Source organism: Triturus cristatus, chromosome 3_2 (assembly GCF_964204655.1).
Source record: "Triturus cristatus chromosome 3_2, aTriCri1.1, whole genome shotgun sequence".
Taxonomy (NCBI): Eukaryota; Metazoa; Chordata; class Amphibia; order Caudata; family Salamandridae; genus Triturus; species Triturus cristatus.
The window spans coordinates 1,236,465,965-1,236,482,712 of record NC_140584.1 but is presented as its reverse complement, the minus strand read 5'-3'; the positions used below and the strand labels follow the sequence as shown (position 1 = coordinate 1,236,482,712).

At 46.2% G+C, this 16,748-nt stretch overlaps 1 protein-coding gene across 4 annotated transcripts in view; it reads left to right on the top strand.

Annotated features, from left to right (window-relative positions):
• LOC146859552 (CD5 antigen-like) overlaps positions 1-16,748 on the top strand; it is a 721,628-nt gene that overhangs the window by 493,160 nt on the left and 211,720 nt on the right. For all 4 annotated transcript variants that reach the window (XM_085650250.1, XM_085650252.1, XM_085650249.1 and 1 more), the window contains one exon: positions 7,034-7,348. In XM_085650250.1, the coding sequence (XP_085506376.1) occupies positions 7,034-7,348 (315 nt within the window). The remainder of the gene's footprint in view (positions 1-7,033; positions 7,349-16,748) is intronic.

Below are 16,748 nucleotides of genomic sequence, written 5' to 3'. Positions count from 1 at the left end.
GCTTTGGGTGTCTGAGTGCAGGAGTGTGGGCTGGTTTCAACAAAGAAACATGGAAGACCGGATGAATCCGCATGTGATTTGGTAACGCTAGTTTGACCGCTACCGGGTTGATGATTTTGAGTATTTTGTAAGGACCAATGTATCGAGGGTTGAAGATGCTATAGCGTCGAAAGCGGATATTCTTGGTGGATAACCATACCACATCTCCGCTCTTATACAAAGGTTCGGGCCTCCTATGTTTATCGGCTTGTGCTTTATACTTGGTCTTCGCTTCCTGTATTTTTCTTTGGGTGTTCCTCAAGATGCCTTGGATTCTGTGGATTCTTGTTTGTACTTCTGGTACCTTACTTGTGTCCTTGGGCAGAAGAAACGGGAGGAACCGGGGATGAAATCCATAAGTAACAAAAAACGGTGCTAGTTTTGTGGTACTGTGTTGAGCGCTATTGTAGGCTATTTCCGCTAGCCATAACCACTCTACCCACCTTTCGGTAGTGCTTTGGACGTAGGCTTTCAAATATTGTTTCAATGTTTGATTTAACCTCTCCGTCTGTCCATCTGTTTGTGGGTGAAAACTAGTTGACATGTTAGACTTAATTTGCAAGGCGGAACACCATACTCTCCAGAACTGAGACGTGAATTGGGTGCCTCTGTCTGTTATGATAGTCTTGGGAAGGCCGTGTAGACGTACTACATGAGTCAGTAATAGTTTGGCTACTTGTCCGGAAGTAGGGAGACTTGCACATGCAATAAAGTGTCCCATCTTAGTCAAACTATCGATCACCACCAGGATCGTGGTACATCCGTTATCCTTAGGTAATCCTACAATGAAATCCAGCGATATGTGCTCCCAAGGTGTGTCTGGGGTGGGCAATGGCCGAAGCAGCCCATATGGTTTACCTCGATCAGGTTTGGTTTGCAGGCAGACCTGACATGTTTGTACTAGCACTCTTACATCGCTGGACAGTGTGGGCCACCAGAATTGTCTAAGAAGCCTGTCTTGGGTCTTTTCCCTTCCGTTGTGTCCAGCTGTGGGTGACGCATGACACCAATGTAATGCTTCCTGGCGTAAGCTGGGGGTAGGTACGAATAACTGTTTTCCTTTCATAGGGAGGCCTTCTCGAACCTTCCACTCTTTATGCTCCACCAGCCATCTTTTCCATTTAGGTTTTCTCATTTCTATTTTCACTTTCGTGAGGAATTGTTCGGATTGCACTGCGCATATTGCCTGTTCAGGATGTATGATGGATCTCGCAATTGGGTCGGAGGGCGTGGGTGTACTTTCCTGCCGTGAAAGGGCATCTGCTTTTTTGTTTGCACTTCCAGGTCTGTAGGTGAGCACAAAACGAAATTCTTCAAAAAATAGCATCCACCTTAGTTGTCTGGGTGAGAGGAGGCGAGCTGAAGTCATATACTGTAAATTCCGATGGTCGGAATATACAGTGGTCATGTGTTTGGCCCCCATTAAATAGTGTCTCCACTCCTTGAAAGCGTCTCGTATAGCGAGTAGCTCTTTTTCTGCTATTGTGTAGTTAATCTCTGGTCCACTGAGTTTTCTAGACATGAAAGCGATGGGGTGTAACAGCCCATTCTGAGAATCCCTCTGGGATAGTACCGCACCAATTGCAACTTCAGAGGCATCGGCCTCTACCAGGTATGGTCTGTCAGGATCAGGGTGGGCCAGCACCGGCGCAGTGGTAAACGCTTCTCTGAGTTGACTGAACGCCCGTTGTGCCTCCGGAGTCCAACTGAATTTAACCTTTTTTCGGAGGAGTTGTGTTATTGGGGCTACTATATCTGAGAATTGAGAAATAAACCGCCTATAAAAGTTGGCAAATCCTAAAAAGGATTGCACGTCCTTTACATTTGTAGGGGTTGGCCACTTCTGTACTGCCGAAACCTTTCTTTCCGCCATGGTTTGTCCCTGAGCTGACAACATTACCCCCAGAAACTCAACCTGATCTACATGAAACTCACACTTACTGAGTTTACAGTACAAATTATTGGTTCTCAATGCCTCTAACACTTTCCCTACATGTTGTGGGTGATCCTGGTCGTTTTCTGAATAGATGAGGATGTCATCTATGTAGACAATTGCAAACCGATCCAAATATTCTCGCAAGACTTCGTTTAGAAAGAATTGGAATGCTGCAGGTGCATTGCAAAGCCCAAACGGCATCACTCGATACTCGAATAACCCATATCGAGTGCGAAAAGCTGTTTTCCACTCATCACCCTGTCTCATGTGGACAAGGTGGTAAGCGCCCCTTAAATCCAGTTTGGTATAGATTACTGCCTTCTTCACTTGGTCCAACAGGACGGAGATCAAAGGTAGCGGGTAACTATTTTTGATTGTTACTTTATTCAAGGCGCGAAAGTCTATACAAGTTCTTAACTCGCCGTTAGCCTTGGGAATGAAGAAAAGTGGCGATGCTGCTGGGGACTTTGATGGTCTAATAAACCCGTTTGCTTGGTACTTCTCGAGATAATCTCGCAAATGCTCGTTTTCTCTTTCCGAGAGAGCATAGATCCTCCCGCATGGTACCACCGCCCCCGGAACCAGATCTATTTGACAGTCGTAAGAGCGATGGGGAGGAAGCCTATCAGCCTGCGTCTCATTAAAGACCTCTAGATATTCTCTATATATGTCTGGTAATTTGATGTCCTTTTCTGCCGCTGTAGCTATGGTATACCCCTGTGAAGGAGGATCTTCCGTCTGCTTCTTCTCCATCCCACAACATTGCTTACAAAACGGGGATGCGAAAACTATACTGTGATTCATCCAATTTATGGTTGGGTTATGTTTGGTTAACCACGGTAACCCCAAAATTACCCCATACATAGGTGTCTTGATGATATTAAATGTCAACCATTCACTATGTTGTTCCCCACATCCAACCTTCAGGGAAGGGGTACAGAATCCTATGGGTCCGGAAGCTAGATTCCTACCATCCACCGTTAACACATTTTCCAACTGTTTCTTAGCTACTCTTGAGATACCCAACTCCTGTACTACTTCTTCATCCATAAAGATACCTGTAGCGCCTGAATCCAAAAGGGCAGTTGCTTCAACTGGTTTCCCTTTGATATGTATCTGAAGTTTAAAAAAAAATGTTTTTTCTGTCCTATCACCGAAGGTATTTCATATTGGCCCATGGAATTTCCTCCCCCAATCCCGGGGCCTGCTAGTTTTCCGCCTTAGTTACTGTCAATGGAGGAGCCCGTATAAATCCGCTCTCCTTAGCCTTAGGTTTTGCCATGCATTCTCTTACGTAATGCCCTTTCTTCCCACAATACATGCATAAGCCTTGCTTCCTCCTTACTTCCCTTTCTTCCTGTGTAAGGGCCGCTCTCACGGTGCCTATTTCCATAGGTTCCACCGCTGGGCCGGACATGACTCCCTGTGAGCGTGGTCTTTCATTCCTCACAAAAGGACGATCATATTTCCTTCTGTCTCCCTTTCTATCCATGAGACGGTGATCTAAACGTCTCGCTAAGTTAATGAGATCTACACAGGACCTCGGTTGTGGATCGATTTGAGCAATCACATCCTTCAGCTCATCCCGCAACCCATGGTGAAAGACCGCTGCTTGCTTTTCTTCAGGCCAATTCGTCTCTGCTACTAATCGCTGAAACGCATTGACATATACCAATAATTCACGGTTCCCTTGCTTTAACTCCAACAACTCTCTATCCACAGAATAGGACTGAGCTCTGTGGTCAAAAATACCTTCAAACTCCTCCCGAAACCCATCCCAATCATATAATAAGGGATCATCCTTCCGTACTAAGGGGACCGCCCATTGCGCTGCATCTCCTGCCAAATATGAGATTAGAAAGGCTACTCGAGCCTGATTGATACTAAATACCTTGGGGCGACACGTGAAATGAAGCATGACTTGTGTCAGAAATACTTGTACTTTCTTCTCGTCCCCATGGAACCGTTCTGGAGCGGCTAAGGGAATTGGGGTGGGTATTTCCACCGTAAATGGAGTGGACGGTGTTGTGGGAGCTCCCCCTACCCAACTACCTCCACTAACTGTTCTGCTTCCAACTGCATCAAAAGGATTACGCTGTATCCGGTCTACGCGGTCCTGCAACAGCGCTGTTTCTGCTCGGGAGGCTGCTACCTCGGTCTGCACTAATTGTAACGCTGCCAAAATCTCATCTAGGGTGGCCATTGCGCCCCGAACCAACTGGGAAGTAAAATTTTAAGGGTCGGATATTCTGTCAGCTCTGATAGCTTCAAGTAGAGTCCGATGACCACCTCGGAGTTGGTTCGTTGCACAAAGGGTTCCACCTCTTGATCGTTTCCTCTCTGATTGCTATTACAGCACAAGAGATAGATCGGATCAAGTGAGGGAAGGAAAGGATGGGAACAGCGGGGAGGGAGACCTGTAAAACATAAACATAGACCATTAAACTTTATCTATACTTCATCTCTACCTGACTACATAAAGCCTGGGAATGTACCCTGTGAGAAGCTTTCATTACCTGTAAAGAAAAGAATTATGAACATAATTCAAAAGGCATATACTATTCAAATCTCTGTGATTGTCTTGTATCAGGGGTTTGTTTGGAGCCTATAGTTTTTGTTACTCCATTGAACACAGTAAGCGTTAACAGCACCAGAAACAACAGGGATTGATATTCATAGCTCCATATGATTTGAACTCCACCGTTTCTCAACACGGTTTCGGCCAATAGATTTCGTGCACTTCAGTTACCGGTTCTCAACCCGGCTTCGGCCCTCAGTGCTCCCCCCGGGAAGAGATATCCTCCAAATTCCCCCCCAGCTCCCAATGTTCGAGCCAACAGGGTTTCGTTTTCCCAAAGTTGAAGATAGGACTTCTTCACGTGAGCTATCTTTTCTCTATAAACGTACCGTTTACTTCACGGTGTTTCTCACGCTCTCTCTCTCATACAACAGTAGAGCCATTCACCTCACGGCGTGTCTTGTCACTCTCTCTTTCTCTCTCAAAAGGAACAGAGCCGTTACCTCACGGCGATGTTCTCGCTCTCACACGCACTTCTGCTCTCTCCAGGTTTGAGGGGCACCCATATGCTTGATACCCTTCTCGTATCACAGGTCCCAACACAAATGCCCTGGGAAGCGGTACGCCCACGATGCAGTTAGTAACGTAGCGGCTTCCCCGAACCCACTGCCTCCACACTCTAAATATCTCCGAGACTTGACTGGTGCAGATGCACCCTTACCCGACCTCCGCCTCCTATAATCACCGCAAGACTGGAACCAAAGTAGGAATATCCGACAGCGCCATGGTTCCTCCGTCCTTCTTTTCACGGCGCGTAAAGCCGGAACACGACGCAATGCGTCGGAAGTGACGTCAGCGCGCGAGCACTGCGCCGCACTGGCTGCTGGGTAGGGTAGTTCCGGTGAACCTGACAACGTGCCGCAAACAACCCCGTAACACATTGTGGGATGTCACACTCTTACAATCATTGTGGGATGCCACACTCTCACTATCATTGTGGGATGCCACACTCTTACTATCATTGTGGGATGCCACACTCTCACTATCATTGTGGGATGCTACACTCACACTATCATTGTGGGATGCCACACTCTTACTATCATTGTGGGATGCCACACTCTTACTATTATTGTGGGATGCCACGCTTTTACTATCATTGTGGGATGTCACACTCTTACAATCATTGTGGGATGCCACACTCTCACTATCATTGTGGGATGCTTCACTCTTACTATCCTTGTGGGTTGCCACATTCGTACTATCATTGTGGGATGCTTCACTCTTACTATCATTGTGGGATGCCACACTCTTACTATAATTGTGGGATGCTGCATTCTTACTATCACTCTGGGATGCCGCACTCTTACTATCATTGTGGGATGCTTCACTCTTACTATCATTGAGGGAATGCTGCACTCTTACTATCATTGTGGGATGTCGCATTCTTACTATCCTTGTGGGATGCCACACTCTTACTATCATCGTGGGATGCCGCACTCTTACTATCATTGTGAGATGCCACACTCTTACTATCATTATGGGATGCCGCACTCTTACTATCATTGTGGGATGCCACACTCTTACTGTCATTCTAGGATGCCGCACTCTTACTATCATTGTGGGATGCCACACTCTTACTATCATTATGGGATGCCACACTCTTACTATCATTGTGGGATGCCACACTCTTACTATTATTGTGGGATGCCACACTTTTACTATCATTGTGGGATGCCACACTCTTACAATCATTGTGGGATGCCACACTCTCACTATCATTGTGGGATGCTACACTCTTACTATCATTGTGGGATGCCACACTCTTACTATCATTGTGGGATGCCACACTCTTACTATTATTGTGGGATCCCACACTTTTACTATCATTGTAGGATGTCACACTCTTACAATCATTGTGGGATGCCACACTCTCACTATCATTGTGGGATGCCACACTCTTACTATCATTGTAGGATGCCACACTCTCACTACCATTGTGGGATGCCGCACTCTTACTATCATTGTGGGATGCCGCCCTCTTACTATCACTGTGGGATGCCGCACTCTTACTATCACTGTGGGATGTCGCACTCTTACTATCCTTGTGGGATGCCGCACTCTTACTATCACTGTGGGATGCTTCATTCTTACTATCATTGTGGGATGCCACATTCTTACTATCATTGTGGGATGCTTCACTCATACTATCATTATGGGATGCCGCACTCTTACTATTTAGTTATAATTCAACTGAGCTGGAATAGACTGTGAATTTAATTACATTTTGCAGCTGTTTTCGCTCTATTTATTCATCTGTTCACAATGAACCACAAAGAGACTGGGCCGATGTTACTTTTGTTTGACATTTGTATTGATATTTTCCCATTGTACATGTAGTGTTTTATCTCATGATTGGCAATGATTTTGATTAATCGTGCAAAAATAAAGAACCATGAACCTTTCAAACATATGTATAATGTTGACACATTACCTGATTGTGCGACTCTTGCTTGATATCCGTCCACTTATGCTGTTTCCAGGTCCTGATGAGGTCCGGTTGGTGAACGGCGCCTCTCTCTGCTCTGGAAGAGTGGAGGTCAGGCACAATGGTGTGTGGGGGACGGTGTGTGATGATTCCTGGGATCTGAATGAAGCTTCAGTCGTCTGCAGACAGCTCGGATGTATTTCAGCGGAAGAACATGAGTACAATCCAACATTCGGAAAGAGTTCTCTGCCTGTTTTCATGAGTAATGTCCAATGCAGAGGAGATGAGGCTGCTCTATGGAAGTGCCCACAACAAGGCTGGGAACACAATACCTGTCCTACCGGAAGGGACGCTGGGGTGACCTGCACAGGTAAGGAATGGAAACCAAGTGAAATAAAGTTATCTTTTCTCTAGAAATGTAATGAACGTACACTGTAAACACATATTTGAGGCTAGATGCAAAGTGAAAGATTGCAACAAGCAATATACTCTGACTGCAATAACAACAGATGTAACTTCTAGACTGGCTACCCTCTGAAAACTCACAGATTCGCATCGAACTTAGAGGCAGCAGACACCCTGACACCGGCACTGTGGCACCGACTCTCATTTCTGCACCGAATAAACAGAGCACTCGCTTGCCAGCATCAAAACACAGATTTGGCACTACTGAACAGCATTCTGCACATAGCTGCTAGATTTGTCTGGAAGTAGGGTTTTGGATATGCCAGGAAGAGTGGCGATTTGCTGTGTGTGCGTATGGTGGTTGTAGTGTGTGTGTTGCACGGTGCTACCAGGTCGGAGGAAATACCCTATAACCCCCGTATAAGTATGTGGATGTAAACCCACACAAGTTACTGAAAAGCCGAGTCCTGGGAACACGTTTGAATGATAAAAAACAATGTTTGTTGAGGTTCTGAGCATTTGTAGAGCTGTTATTAAAGGTAAGGTTGCTGTTTTTGGGGCACTGAGAGAAGGATACAAATAAGAGGAGAGAGTCGGAGGGAGCGGTACAGAAATAACAAACAGCAAAGCTTATTGTGGTGATGGGTGATGTGGGATAGTTAGTGATAAAGCATTATAGGCATGTAAATGTTATCCAACCTAAGAAAGCGAAATACAGCATGCTGTACATGTAACATCAACAACAATAGAAAGGGAAACAATACACAACTTAAATAGTGATATTCTGACCATACTACAAACCACAATTGGAAATGGAGTAGTTATCGGTACAGGATATTATAGCGCCGTCTGAAGGAAAAGGGTCGAGACAGTGACTGAATCATAGAGGTAAACGGTTAACAGGGTAAGGAAGACAGACAGAGAGCGAGGCAAACTCGGCGGGAAAGAAGACTACCTGAAAGGGATACGGAGAAGTTGTTGAAAAAGGAGTTCTCACTGCTCCGCCGGTGATAATTCCAACCCGGCTGATCTGGGTAAAGAAAATGGTGATGAACTCCTGTTTCATCTGTTTGCACAATGCCATTTAGTGGTCACAAACCCTGCTTTTTGATACACCACATGGTTTGTGACTGCTAAATAGTCTTTACAAATTTACTAAACTCATTTAGCGATTATGTGTTTAGAAATACATTACGAATCACAACTTGGAAGGGGTGTGTTTATAGCCAAACATGGATCATGTATGTGCGCCAGAACATAGGCCTGTCTCATGGTGTGCACTCATGTTGGACCGGGAGGGGCTCTTAAAGCACTATTCTTATAGTGGTGGAAGGCTTCTGTCTTCAACAGTAGGTAAACAGCACAAGTGCAGTAGTGGCAGCATACCCTGTGATGTTTATAAGTAGTGACCAGATCTTTTTATCATCATAACTTTGCATGTGTAGAATTAGAATTAAAATACTTCTTTCATAAAAAAGAATATTTGACTGGACATTAATTTATTGTGGGCGCTGGGTGCACATCGAGGTAATTGTCTACTAATCTGTATCTACAATTCCCTCCTGCTCAGGCTATCTTACCAATTGAGAGTCAGGTAAAGAAGGAGGCATATGACCCAGCTGAGTGGGATCCATAGTAGGGTGGGCCCCAGGACAGCAGGAGAAAATGGACCAACCACCTTGGTTAGGCCCGGTAACCCCTGCTTGCCCCATGGCCCTCTGAACGGGGTTCTTTCACAAGCCCATCACAATATCTCAGAAACATCTTTCTCTATGAACTCCTACACCACCAGCCTTAACACAAAAGCAAACTTCCCAAATCTATCTCTAACTTCAACACCTAGATCACCGCCTGCGCGGATACCCTGGTGCCTCTCAAAGCCACAACAACAAGACCACAAGCAAGCTGGAAAACATAAGAGCTCAGGCTCACCAAATGCCACTGCAAAAAACATGAAGGCAGGATGTCACTTAGAAGAGCATCGACAAATCCGTCCTCAGATGCTACTATCAACCAATCAGAACCACCGAACGCTCCATGGCCACCGACCTCATTGAAAGCAACTCCAAGAAGACAAGGACATCTTTCCCATAGGTAAATGCTTCACCACTTCGGCAGCAAGCTGCACCAATGTAACCTCCTCTCAAGACCTAGGCACCCAGCTGTCCTCATTCTTCACAAACAAGAAACAAGATCACCAGCATCGATGAAAACCTTCATACAGCAACAGGTTACCAAATGATCTACTTGCCGGTTGGGTGCTAAGTCCCCTCCCTCAGCAATGGATTGTGATGCACCTTCACCTTGTATCAGAGTGTCTCGCCAACCTTGGTATCCAGGCAAACACTATATCAACAATCTCAGCACGTGAGCATGGAGAAGATTGTATTTGTGGTGTGACACATGAAGTGACAACAGGCTGGATGATGCTAGGACCTGGGGAGGGATTGCAATCCAGATAAATATGTTACTTCGTTGTAGGGTCCAGATGAAACCTTATGTATTACTTACTTTTACAGGAAAGTTTAAACACACAGACTGAATAATTGCACAAAAAGATACAGTAGTCTCACTCAAGAAGCATAGGAATGTTAAAATATTTTTTCTGCAAGAAATGCACTTAAAGCCAGAAGAAACTGAAAACATTCATAGAAGACTCTACTCGGCCTCCTACCCAATCTAATCAAAGATGGAAGAAAACAGTGTTTATTGAATCCATAGGCACCGGCAGTGGTGGATTCGTCAAGTTAAAGGATGTTGTGAAACCTTCTATACTTATTCTTGCAATTTGGGCCGGTTACTTCAATGGCGTGACAGGAAAGGTTCAGGATCGGACCCCGCCGATGAAGAATGCTCACACTTGGTTAGTGAAACAATTACGAGACGCCAGTGCAGAGTGATCTTGTCAATGTTTATCTCCTGCAAACCCAGGACGTGGTACATGCTGTTTTTACTCTGTACCACAGCGATCATCTACAAGGATTGACCGGGTTTTTATTAGTAGGGAGAAACCTGACTAGTGTGTTGGAATGGAGAATTCGGGCAGGACTGTGTCATTCCCATTTAACCTAATGTACCCAGATGATGACTCCGAGTTGAGGCCCTGGGGATTGCGCCTTCCAATCAATTCTTAAAGAGGAGCTGAGTGTACATTTTTACATGAAAAGTAATAGGGTAGGGTACTAAAATGTTATAATTACATATTGTCCTATCTTAATATTGAAGCACAAATATGGACAGAAATATCAAAGGTCAAGCATATATAGGTAATTATAGGTTTATTATTCTTTACTCTACAGTTCAACTAAATGTATGGCAATGAAAAAATTATAAGTAGAGTCACCTGCCCATAATCAGGGTTTTCAAGACTTTTCAGACACTGAATTTGCACCAATCACCCCAAAAATCATTAATTATTAAGATAATCTAGGCAAAATCAATCTTCCTTGCCTCATGGGTGAACAGAGAAATGTTAGATTCCTGGCTCATGATGGAAGAGCTGAATGCCTCATTATAATAATCAACATTTGTAAAGCGTGAACAATCACCCGTAAGGGTCTCTAGGCGCTGGGGTCCGTCGGGAAGATTAAGCAAGCTATTGCCCAGAGTCACATGGTGCTGGGCTAATCTGCCGCCGGCGCCGGGGATCAAACCATGATCCCCAGATTCTGAAGTCAGTCGCCCTGGCCGCGGCACCACACCTCTTCCCAAATTAAATATGCCTAAAAATAGTCTTTCACCGGGGTCCTTCGAACTCTTCTGAGTAGTCTTCTGTGTGGATAGATTTGAATTCCCTTTGCAGGAAATCTGATGCTATCATATCCATCACCCATTCAGAAACTATTAGTTCGGTTTGTCACAATACCCCACTGCAACCAAAGACAGAGAATGCAAGCTCCCGTTAGAAGGTAGTTTTAAGTCGAAGACAGGAAAACGGGTCCGGGGCATGGCCACAGATCAACCCACTAGATTGAACATTACTAAACATATGTTACTTTTCTTTCTTAGACATGTATATTTTGGAAAGATTTTGTCAGCGTCTAAACAGCGATCTCAAAATAATTTGTTTAATTTTTCTGGCTTCCCCCATGTATCTTCATGGCCCGCCCAGGCTTCTTCACAGCCTTCCGAGATGTGGAATCCTGGAGCTGCGCCTGATGCAGCAGCAGAATTGCCACGCCGTACCATTCCTGTGGCGGGCTTATTTCCGCTTGAAGATTCTCTATTGGCAGCCAATCCCCAAAGTGCATATGGACTGGTCCAGAAGAAAATATACCCTATGGGGCAGATTTAAAAAAATACATGAAATGAAGCGCAGCACCCAAAGAGGCTGCAGTACGCTGCGTGACAGGGAGGGGGCAGGAGATCTCCATATCTTTTATATGGCTATTTCCTCCCCTCCCCTTAGCGCCGGCACTGATTTTAGCTGCTGAGTGCGAAGCACACACCTCAGCGCCATAGCGCTAGGGTGTGTGTATGAGTCTAGCATACGTTTTATACAGAAATGGTACCCTTCCTGTACAAAACACGATGCCTAGACAATTTTAAATGTTTTTCCCACATTGTATGTGTGCTGCACAGGGCAGCACGTATGCAATGTCGGAAAAGAAGAAATAAAAACATTTCTCCTGTTAGCGTCTCCTTTGTGGTGGTGTTAACTTTTAGCAATTATTTGTAGATAGGGTTTTGCATCAAAAGGCATGGGTGGTTGTATGGGAATACCCATGTACCACCCATGTTACGCCCCTTTGGTGCTAAGTAAAGCTAAGTAGTGCTTCTCGCGGATTTGCGCCACTTTTAGGGTACTTTCCAGCACATACCAAGTTTTGCGGAGGAAAGTAAATTCCCCTCCAAAAACTTTTGTGCTGCGTCATAGCATTAGGGTGCGCGCCTGTGTCTAGCGTAGGTTTTGTATAGAAAGGGTACCCTTCCTGTACACAATACCAAACATATGTAGGTGTGCTGCACAGTACAGCAGGCATGCAAAGTCAGAAAAGAAAGGAAAAATACAATTAATTATCCCGTTAGCACTTCCTCTGAAGTGGCGTTAGCTTTTGGTGCAAACCTCTGTCTATACTTCTTTGTGTATACAGCTTTGCGTCAAAATGCATGGATGGTTACATGGGAATGCCCATGTACCACCCATGTAAGGCCCCCTTGGCGCTAAGTTTTGCGCTGGAAAGTAACTTTCCCCAAAAACATTTTTTGCTGGTTAGTGTCACTTTTGTGATGCTAAACCAGTGCAAAATGTTTGAAAATCTATCCATATGAGCAGATTAAAAAAAATACACGTAATGCAGCACCCAAAGAGGCTGTGCTCCGTTGCGTGACAGGGAGGGAGAAGGAGAACACAATATCTTCAGAGATATGCAGGGCTTGAAGTGGGATGAAATATCTGCCGGGGTCCCTTAAAGGGGCAGGGCCACTGTAATTAAGGGCGTGGCCTAAAAGACTTAAGCTTCAAATCTGTGCTTTGCATAGTGTAGCACCTAACTTGTATTTTGCTGTTTCTGTTATTGCAGTCAGATAAGTCGGGACTATTGGCTTTGTAAATGGTTGTTAGTTGCATAAGATAAATAAGCAGAAACTATGACTTGTATATGATATTGAAAAACCTTCCACTTAAAGCCCTGGTGACACAACGACAATGTTGCTACTCCCGAGTTTCAAACAGAAAAGGGAAATCCGGAGAGAAAATGACTCTCTTTAAAGGATTTCCCTTCCCCTAGAACGCTCACGTGGCATGACGTCATGCCGTAACTTTCCACTAGTGAGAAGTGAGCAGTTTGTGCACGCGCACATCGATGTGCTGCTGTCACTGCAGTCCAGGAAAAACAGACGGCCTGTGCCAGGGCACGAAACAGAGACTGATAGAGACCCGTTTCGAAGCCCCCCTTAAAAAACTGCTTGTTGCTCAGCACCGGTGAGACCCGGCCCACTTAAAGCCCTGGAGATATGGCTGATTCCTCCCCTCTCCCTAGTGCCAGTGCTGATTTCAGCTACTGAGTGCCACGCACACACTTTAGTGCCATAGTTCCAGGGGTGTGCGTGAGTCTAGCATAGGTTTTGTATAGGAAGGGCACCCTTCTTATACAACATACCAAGCTAGACATTTCTTTTGTTAGCGGCTCTCTTGGAGTGGCGTTAACTTTCAGCGCAAAACCCTGTCTACAATTCTTTGTGGATAGGGTTTTGCGTCAAAAGACATGGATGGTTGCACAGGAATGCCCATGTACCACCCATGTAATGCCCCCTTGGCGCTAAGTAACGAGAAACAGTTTTTCGCGCTGCTTTGCGCTACTTTTCCATGGTCAGCCAAAGGTGTAAAGAAAGGGCTCAGGACATTTCCATGGTCAGCCAAAGGTGTAAAGAAAGGGCTCAGGACGTTTCCATGGTCAGCCAAAGGTGTAAAGAAAGGGCTCAGGACGTTTCCATGGTCAGCCAAAGGTGTAAAGAAAGGGCTCAGGATGTTTCCATGGTCAGCCAAAGGTGTAAAGAAAGGGCTCAACAGCGAATCAGTCCCAGGTGATATACAACATGCACCAGGCACGGGAATTATCAGCCCTGAGAGGCGATCCAACGCAGAGTAGCCCATCCACAATGCCGCCTACAAGGTACAGCTGCTGTGTGTATCAGAACTGCTACACCTCCAGAGTCAATGGCACAACTAGATGTACCTTCAGCCACACAGAAGGCCCAGAGGGTACCTGGTCTGGATGGTATGGAGAGTCCAAAGAGAAATCAGCTAGAGCACACCATGAGGGGGGGCCTCCCAGATCTATCCGCAATATGGATGCCATCGCAGGGCGTGCAGGGAGACACGAGCGCCACCCCGCCTCAGCCACAGTCACAGGCTGCAGCATGCCGAGTGCCGCCATACGCTCCATCCCTCACCCACCACCGCAGCTGAGGACTAGGAGCCCAGCCGCTCCCCTCTCAGCACTGCCTGCAGTCGGCTCCACCAGCCTTCCAGTCCTCAGGCGCAAACACAGCGGGGGTCCGACGCAACTCCAGGCAAGTACCCGGCTCAGTCGGCATCAGTCTATGCAGCGAGGTAGGCCACAGATCTTCAGGTGCCTTAGAGCGCAGCAGCTGCAGTCCGGGTCACCCCCCCCTCACAGCACAGCAAGTGAGTATAGCAATAATCTTCACCATCCTGGGCTCCGTGAATGCGCACTGCAGCAGTGGCAGCAGCCCCAGGACTCGGCTGGCTGGCGCGCTCCGCTGAAGGCCCCTGGTTTCGAAAGTGAGTAGTCCACACCTCGGTTCTCGGGCCACACTGGCGATCGGTCCAGCACCCTCTGATCGGCAGGATCGTCACCGGCAGATTAACCCCTCGCCAGCTGCGCGTAGAGTTGTTGCGGTGGGGAGAATTTTTGTCAGGCTGCGGCGGCTGCCATCTTGTCGCTCATCAGGCAGAACACGAAAATCGAATTTTCAGCCGTCATGCTGCCAGCAGATACCCAGGATTCCTCGGCAGGTTGCAGGGTGCTAGCGCGATGCGGGACAGCCGTTTACAGGCTTCGATGATGCAATATTAGGCGGATTTTAGGCGGATGAGAGATCGGCCGAGCTGCAACAGAAGTGCTGCCATCTTGCTTGGCGCCCTCTAGCGCCCCCCTGCTGATGAAATCTCTAGTGCTGTAAATGTCACTAATGAGGGAATGGACTTTACTGTGGAACTCTGACCTGGAGAGACCATGCCAATAATTATGGTCTCTCAGGAATATTCCATCTTAGTGAAGGGAACGTCCAGGAGTTTAGGTAACTCTCTCCATCTTCACCTGGGAGGGGCACGTGTTAGACCTGAAAGCCTTAGGGTGGTCTTTCCCCAAGGAGTTTGCCTGCTTACCTCCAATTTTGCTGAATTGGTTTTTGTTGGACTTAGGACTCTGTGCTCTTTACCATTGCTAACCAATGCAAAAGTGCTTGTGATTCCGCCCTAAACATAGTTTATTTGATATATACCTAATTGGCATGTTTGATATACTTGTAAATTACTGGTAAAGTGGTATACCAAATACACAGGGCCTGTAAATCAAATGCTACCAGTGGGCTTGCAGCACTGATTGTGCCACCTACCTGGTAGCCCTTTAAACCTAGTCCCAGGCCTGTTCTTGCAGCCTGCAGGCAGTGTTACACTGCCATGTAGGCTTGGCATTTAAAACTCCTTGTCAAGCCTTACTCACCCCATTTATTACATATGTCACCTCTAAGGTAGTCCCTAGGTAGCCCATAGGGCAGGGTGCTATGTAATTAAAAGGTAGCACATATGATTTTAAATTTTATATGGCCTGGTTGTGAAAAACCTCCAAACTCATTTTTCACTACTGTAAGACCTACCTCTCTCATAGGATAAAATTGAGGATTCCTGATTACATTTATTAAGCTGTAATTCCTAATAGAGAAAAGGTTGATTTGTCAATCAATCATGGATTTGCAGTGCATGCTAATCACCTGTGAGGGTTCCAAGCGTTAGATCCAGTCTGCTTGGGATTTCAGTTGAAGAGCGAGGTCTGGAATCCCCTTCTGAATTCCTGGATGGAGGGAGTGATATGTCCTCAGGTAAATGGGGAGTCTGTTCCAGGATTTTGTTGTGAGGTAGGAGAAGGAACAAATTCCACTGTTGCTGCAGCTGATGCAGGGGTGTGGTGGCGGAGAGAGAGGCAGAGTACAATAGTCTTGAGGGACGGTTGAAGCTCAGGTGGTGGTTGATGTATGCTGGTCCTTGGTTGTAAAGGGCTTTGTAGGCGTGCGTCAGGATCTTGAATTGGCATCTCTTGTGTACAGGGAGCCAGTAGAGTTTCTTCAGGTGGGGGTGATGTGAGTCTGTCTGGAGAGGTAGGGATGAGTCTGGCTGCTGAGTTCTGGATGGTCTAAAGTCTCTTAAGGAGGTGTGATGTGATTCCGGCATAAAGAGTGTTGCCTTAGTCCAGGCGACTGGTGATGAGGACTTGTGTGATGGTACATCTGGTGGGTACAGGGAGCCATTCGAAGATCTTACAAAGCAGGCGGAGGTGAGGAAGTAGGCGGAGGAGACTTTGTTTATCTGGCTCTGCTTAGTACCGATGGAATGGTAATGATAAATCCTCTTTAAAGTTGAATTTATTGTTAGTATTTTGAAAATGCTACTTTTAGAGAGGCATTTTTCTGCTCTTAGCCATTTGGTGTCTGCTGCCTGTCTCTGATCAGTGTATCGGTTGAATGACTGCTGGGCTTTGTGTACTCCCTCTAGATACCCACACACAAAGGGAGCTTAGGTATGACTGAATGTGTCTTCCTGGGAGGATGGAAGGAAGGAGCTGGGCACAGTCTCATACTTACACCTGAATAGGCTGTGTACTGTCCACACACAAAGGGCTGCA